Source organism: Mus pahari, chromosome 3, assembly GCF_900095145.1.
Source record: "Mus pahari chromosome 3, PAHARI_EIJ_v1.1, whole genome shotgun sequence".
NCBI classification, from domain to species: Eukaryota; Metazoa; Chordata; class Mammalia; order Rodentia; family Muridae; genus Mus; species Mus pahari.
The window spans coordinates 88,121,742-88,129,249 of NC_034592.1; the positions used below are offsets into that span (position 1 = coordinate 88,121,742).

At 46.5% G+C, this 7,508-nt stretch overlaps 1 protein-coding gene across 2 annotated transcripts in view; it reads left to right on the forward strand.

The window, feature by feature from the left end:
* The first annotated feature begins 4,187 nt into the window (after positions 1–4,187).
* Fbxo3 (F-box protein 3) overlaps positions 4,188–7,508 on the forward strand; it is a 34,839-nt gene continuing 31,518 nt past the window's right edge. For both annotated transcript variants that reach the window (XM_021192220.2, XM_029536292.1), the window contains exons 1-2: positions 4,188–4,342; positions 6,731–6,820. In XM_021192220.2, coding sequence (XP_021047879.1) covers positions 4,239–4,342; positions 6,731–6,820 — 194 coding nt within the window. In that variant the 5' untranslated portion in view covers positions 4,188–4,238. The remainder of the gene's footprint in view (positions 4,343–6,730; positions 6,821–7,508) is intronic.

The following is a 7,508-nucleotide window of genomic DNA, read 5'->3' on the forward strand; positions in this document are numbered from 1 at the left end:
GAGCTAAGACAATATTTTACTGATCAAAGCTCGAAGTTTAATGTAGGAACTCAGTTTATATAGTGTGGGGGAAAAAAATCCCAGTCCCCAACCCCCAGTCTTTGAAGGCACAGGTGAATGTCTGTGGGCGGGTCCAAGGATCAGGGCACAGATGAATGTCCGTAGGCGTAGGCGGGTCCAAAGGATGTTGTCTTCTGGGACAAACGGTCTTCTCAGCAGGCGGTGGAGACAAGGCTCAGGTGAGCAGTTCTGGTGGATCTGAAGGTTACTGCTGGTGGATCTTAGCGCCTGCAGGGTGCTGGGTTTAGAAGGACAGTGATTAGTGTAAACAGAAAGGTAGGTTTGGCGGATAACTGCAGGTGGTCTAGTGGCGACAGAGAGCTGGGAGACCACAACACCCCAGCATATCCCATTGGCTGAGTTCAAAAAAGCCAAATAAGAGGAAAGACCAGCGAAGGAGCTGAGAGATCAGCCTTCTGGGGCACAGAGAAAGGCAGAGGCTGTATTTTAATTTTTACTGGAGAGCATTGACAATAAAATAAAACTTCGACCGTCTGAGTTTCATAACAAGGGTCACTGATAACACAGTTGTAGCTTAGCCACTCGTGTGACACAGGGCATCTACCTGTTTAGGTCTCAGTAGAACACTGTAAGTTTCCAGACATAGGAGCACCCTAATTCTACAGAACGTTTGAACTGGTGGGCACCAGTGTTCATCATTCTGGCAAGTATCCAATTTTGCATGGAAATACTGTATCTCCCCTCTCCCCACACCTAGTAGGAGACACAGTGTCAGTGATACAAGGTTGGCAGGCTTTGAGACTATCAGTCTTTCGTGGACTAGTCTTGATCCACCATATTGGAAACAACCAATACAGAACACTTAAAATGTATCCAGCTGGCAAAGATTATTCATCACCCAAACCAGGTACCCGGCCAAGAAGGTTATATCCTTGGGTTCCAAGAAAACAAGAGGCTTGCTGCAGACAAAAACAAAAAACAAAACAAAAAAACAAAAACAAAAACCCAGCCCATTTGCTCAGTGAATTCAGAAATAACTTAAATCTCTGCCAAATGGAGGACAAGACAACCAACTTCCAGGACTCGGCTTGAGTAGCTGCTTCGACTCTGTCTATACCCATCTCCTGTCCCTTCCATACTTCTCATTAGCCACAGAAAGTCTGTGTTCCACAACAGCAACTAATTCTGGGCCACAGCTGTACACGACCCACCCAGCTGGCTGCTTTTTGAGCGCCAGTGTCAGCTCCGCCATCTTCATTCACCCCTGTACTTTTCTCCTTTTCCTTGCTTTTTGCCGTAAGGCATAAACACAGGCGGGGATCTTCCTGGGCTCTGCTGAGGAGGACCTCTTCTGTCCTGTTCACCAGACAGCCTATCATCCCAGGTTGTTCTGGTGATGGCGTCCTAATTATCCTCTCTTCTCTTCGTTTCCTGGCCTCCCAGGTGCATGGACTACCTCATTACAATCAGGAGGGTGTCCAAATCCCTCGGCATTGAGGCAAGGTTGCAGATGGTACACAACCTTCAGTTCATGGCTCAGTGGTGTATACAGCTCTGGCACTGTTTGGTGGAAATACAAATCGGGGGATGGGGACTAAAAACAGTATAGCACACCTGACAGCACTGCCTTCCTCATACTCTCTCAAGCCAACCCTAGCTCCCAGCTTTCTTGTCCCACTAAGAAGGGCTCTTAGGCTGGAAAAAGGAAGATGTAATAAATACCAGAAGGTGCTCATGGCTCCTAAAAGAAGGTGTTTTATATATGGAGCGAGTACACCTGTAGACTATCACTTTAGAGGGACCCTTTAGAACTTGCTCTCAGTCAGTTCCTGCCCCCACCTCCAAACAAGAACTTCTAGGCCTCTTAAGGGAGGGGGAACTAAGGATTAAAAAATAAATAAAAGCATACATTTAGAGGTATATTTCCCTCCTTTTGACCTCAAGTTTCAGTATGGAACTGTGTGACCTTGTGTTCATTTAAAATTTTAGTATTTTGTTCAGAGTTCTAGTTAGCATTAACTGTCAATTTGACACAGCCTAGAGTGCTCTCTAGGGCTATTTGGGTTTGTCTCCTCCCCAACCAAATGTTATGGAGTGACCCTTCCACATTCTAAAGAGCAGAGCCAGTACTGTGTTCCTGTAAGTACTATCCAGGCTTCAAGGCCAAGATGCTTGTCCATGGTAAGATAGGAATTGTGAATTAATGCCCGAGGGACTTACTGGAACATGAAACAGTCAAGCGACATTAAGTGACTGACCTGTGAAGTCTTTTGGATTTCCCAAGCCTCTCTCACCACACAACCTCCGTGAAACAAACAGAAAAGAATTTACTCCTTGTTCACCACCCGTCATACCTGTTCCACACTCACCCTCATAGCATCTTTACAAAGCCGAAGAATTGCACCTTCCCATCCTACAGTGGTCTCATTCACTTCAGCCCCCATGCTTGTGGTACTAAATCTGAATTTATAAGAGAAAATTTAAAAAATTCAATTTCCTTACTTTTTACTTGTAGGCTGAAAATTTGCCATGTCAACCAAGTTAAAGTAGCTGAGAGAAACTCATCAGGAGGGCAGGCTATGTCATACACCCCTGTCCTGACGTTAGAAATAAATTTGAGGGCTGGAGAGATGGCTCAGCGGTTAAGAGCACTGACTGCTCTTCCAGAGTTCAAATCCCAGCAACCACATGGTGGCTCACAACCATCTGTAATGAGATTGGATGCCCTCTTCTTATGTGTCTGACGACAGTTACAGTGTACTTACATATAATAAATAAATCTTTAGAAAGAAAGAAAGAAAGAGAAAGAAACAAAGAAAGGAAGGAAGGAAGTCCCAGCACTCGGGAGGCAGAGGCAGGCAGATTTCTGAGTTCGAGGCCAGCCTGGTCTACAAAGTGAGTTCCAGGACAGCCAGGGCTATACAGAGAAACCCTGTTTCGGAAAAAAAAAGAAAGAAAGAAAGAAAGAAAGAAAAAGAAAAAAAAAGAAAGGAAGGAAGAAAGGAAGTTGAGGTTGAAAAGTGTTGGGAGCAGATTCTTAGCAGAAAGCGCTACCATCTCTGCAGCCATCTCGGTTTATTTACTTACAGGTTGGTACTTTTCCACCCCGATGAGAGACTTGTTTTCCTAGCATGATGTTTTTGCAAGCAGCCCACCACAGCTGAACCCACTCTGATAACACCCTGTTTTCCTCAGACACATCCTGGACTTGTGGTTAAGTGTCTCCAGCTGTACTCCCCAGCTTGTGTTTATATACCCATAGTTGCCTTCCAATAAATGAGACTTGATCAAACGGACTGTCTTGTTTACATTCTTCGAATCTCTTGCCCCTCCATCCCCACTCTCTCCCTTGCAGACTGACCTCCAGGCCAGGTCAGAAAAGAAAGAGACCACCACTCCAACTGTTGTGTCTAGATGAGACAAATTTATGTTTAGCAAGAGGGTGTGCTCAGAAGGTTAAAAAGAATCAAATTCCTTGTCCTAAACACAAGTTTTATAGCACTTGGTGGAAAATATTCACATTTGATTATTTCTTACACTAAGTAGTTGGAAGACACTTTCTCTGAGACTGGTAGGTTTAGAGGCCTTTGGTAAAGGCTTGGGCAATTAACATTTGTTGGACAAGGAATTTATCCAGAGGTCATTTTCTTTTTTTTTTGAAGGACAGTTTTGCTTTGTGGGCCATGGAAGAATTATAACCTCCCTATCATTTCAAAGTTGGAGTGCCTTCCCCTGCGTCTCTTTCCCCACCATTCCTTCCTTGCTAAGTGGACAAGGCTCAGAGCCGCAATTCCGAATGCAGGTGTGGGTGAGTGGCAATGGGAGTCCAAGGCTGGCAACAGAGACCATGGATTGGATATGAAGAAATGGGTTTGGGGCCCAAAGGCCAGGTAGGGTTAGTGTGAGATTTAGGGAGACGCTTTGAGGATACTAGATATAAAATGTGTGGAAGAAGAGACCAAAGACTCGGAAACAGACAGGCTAAACTTAGGAGCCAGGATTTGAAGGCAACTGCAATCAGCTAAAACCAGAGACAGCATCAGACAGCAGCGCCCCCGCAGGGCTGGCCGCGGGGTGGGCGGGGCATCCCGGGGGCGGGGCGGGGCGGGGCCGGGCCGGGTGACAGTTACATAACTAACCTGTGCTAGCGGCCGCCGAGCGGTTCGGGCGGCGGGGGCGGGGCCGGGGTGGTGCCAGGCTGCAGCGGGCCGGGCAAGATGGCTGCCGTAGAGGCCGAGACGGGGCTGCTGACCCTGGAGTCGCTGCCCACCGACCCTCTGCTGCTCATCTTATCCTTCGTGGACTACAGGGACCTAATCAAGTAATGGGGCGGTGCTCTCGGCAGGGGTGGGAACGTGGAAGGAGGCAGGGAAGGAGGCCCGGGGTCGCTGGCCGAGCGTGGGCTCCCTCCGCAGCAGGGTGACTGCAGGGCGGCCGTTATCCCGCAGAGCACCCCGAGGGGGCTGAAGGAGACTCGGAGGAGCGGTCTGGGCATCCAGGTCTTACTCCTGCCCAGGCCTAGGTCCCCGGGAACTTAGCGCCCTCTCCCTCAAGCCTGGGCTAGGCCGGGTTGCGGAAGGCAGAGGTGGCTCCCTGGTGCTGCACCCCGCGGACCCTCGCCAGGCCCTTTGGGGCCTGGTCTAGCGCTGTGGCAAGGCCACTGTCTCGGCCCACGCGCATCCCTGTCGGGCCTGGGGTCCAGGATGACCAGAGCCCTCGTGGGCAGGTAGAACGCGCGCGAGAAGGCCTGCGACCTTCTGACTCTCTGGTGCCATCCTGATCGAGGGCAGCATGCACTTTGTCTTGCGTCTGCGACTTTTTTGGCTGTCAGTTTTCCTTTTTATGGTGGGTGGTTGGATTTTGGGTTTTGTCACCGACTTCCGGTGAGGCCTTACAGGTGACTGCAGTTACCTCAGGGTTTCCCAGATGACCATCATTTACTCCAAAAATAAATACTGGGCGTGCGAGAATTCTTTCAGAAACCAGGACTGTTTTAGGTGGGAGGGACAAATGGTCCTGCCGTGTGCCCCTTTCTTGTCACCCTCACCCCCTGTGTCAGGATTGTTTACATTCTTGACAGCATGGCTTGGGTTTCTTATGCTTCCGTGTATATTTGTAGAGGCTGCAAAGTGGCCCTCTCACATGGGGAAGACACAATTTTGGCTTTTGATTGATTACTGGAACCTGGGCATTTATGTCCTCTGTTTTTAGGGGCTTTTAAGAGGTACAGATTTCTTGGAGTTACAGGTAGCTAAGTGGTGGCAGAGATATTTCCTGGGTTTTCTGTTATGGCCACCACTCGTACCTGCTAAGACATTTGTCTTTCCAAAAAACACACTTCCCCTACTCAGCCTGGACTAACACACAGAAAGTTTTTTTGTAGGAAACGCTGGCCAGCTCAAATGTATTTCATCTGAAATATTTTATTGCTATAACTTCTTATTTAGACAGCCTTCTTTCTTTGCTTGCTTGCTGCCAGAGTTACCTTCTAAAGACCAATCTGGGCTGTCATTCTTCTTAAAAGCCCATGATAGCCCTGTTTACACACAGGACCCCGAACTTCTGCAGTATTTAAGGCCCTTATCCGATAGCTTATTATCTAAGGCCTTTCAGGCCCCTCCTCCACTATCATATTTGCTCAGTCCTCCAGACGGCACAACACACTCACACACGGTTGTCAGCTCCTTGTCCGGAATACTTGACTCTCCTCAGTTTAGCAACCTTACTCTCCCACCGTCTCCTTCAACGAGAATTTGTAGTAATAGAGTGTGCACTGCTAGAGTGTAAAGATGTTTATTTTTGTATTCATCTGCTCAGGTTTGTTTGTTTTGTTGAATGTCTGCCATGTGCCAGTTAAATGTAGGATTACAATAGTGAGTTAGATATGGTCTTTTTTATGTAGCTTGACTACTATAGACAAGATGGAAAGTCAAACAAGTATGTAATTACAAAAGGGGCCAAGTATTGGGAAGGAATATGTATATCACATTGGTAAGGAATGTGGAAGACAGGATGACCGACTCACAGTGGAAGACATGAAATATGGCACAGTGCACTTCTGTCCTGGTGAAGGGAACAACAGTATTGAGAGGCTGATGGGGCTCTTAACAATAGTGTGGCCTGTTCAACTAGAAAAACGAGAAAGCTGGTTTTGCTGAAGGTAGAAATGACTAACAGGCAGGTTGCATGAAGTGTGGCTGATGAGATCGTGTAGCCTCTTGTAAGAAGAGACTTTTAGTTCAAAGTTTTAGGTAGTAATCAGAATTTAAAGCTGAAGTGACATGACCCCTCCGTAATCGTTTGTGGAAGCGAGCGGAGCTGAATCCTATTTTTGTCTACAGACTCATCTGGCATACTGCAGTTTCTTTCTTGCCCATTACAGTCTGTCCAACTTTGCCGAGTATACAACCTGTTGCCAAGCTCTAACAGTTTGGGTGCATATTTGCTTAACTGTGTTCGGTTGAGCTGTATCAATCTATTGGGAGTCTAATTTGACTCTGAGATAGTATGTTGCTTTCTTCTTATTACTCACAGGGCAATAATACTCTTACACATTAGGTAGATTTTAAACGCTACTGCATTGCAGCTTTATGGGTAGTAAGTAGAAATAAGAACAATAAAGGAAATTAAGATTTAACAATTACTGTTTTAATCTTTGATTTTTATTCCCCACCCCCTCTTTATATTAACTGAATCTGGTTACTGCCAGTTGTTGCTATGTTAGTCGAAGACTTAGCCAGCTATCAACTCATGATCCACTGTGGAGAAGACATTGCAAAAAATACTGGCTGATATCCGAGTAAGTATTCTGTGGACACTCCTTCCTTTGTGGGCGTGGTCTAGGTTTTTAGAGTAAATTTTTCATTGTTGGAGACAGGGACTCCTTCTCTAGTCCAGGCTGGCCTTGACCTTGTGGCAGTCCTGCCGCAGCCTCTCCTGTGCTGGGGCTACAGGTGTGAACTGCCACACTTGGCACTAGAGCAGCGGCTCTCAACCTTCCTAATGCATCGACCCTTTAACACAGTGCCTCATGTGGTGACCCCCAGCCATAAAGTTATTTTTATTGTTACTGTAATTTCTCTACTGTTAGGGATCATAAGGTAAGTATCTGATGTGCAGGGTGGCCTTAGGTGACCCCGTGAAAGAGTTGTCAACCCTCAGAGGGGTCATGATGTACATATTGCGAACTTCTGCCCTAGAGTAACTTTTAATTGATATACGATAATTGCTCATGTTTATGGGGTCAAGTATAGCTCAGTGGACATACACAATATATAATAAGAAGACTAATTTGCATTTCCATCTCCTTAAGTGTGTATTATTCACTGTATTTGGAGCTTTCTGAAACCCTGCTTTTAGTTCCTTATAACATGTTATAAAACATACACTACATGTATGTAAACTGTAGCCATTGCATACTAATACTTGCTCCTTCTAGTTAACTGTTTCCAGTGATGCTTTGAACCCCTGGCCTTTTTCCCCTTCCC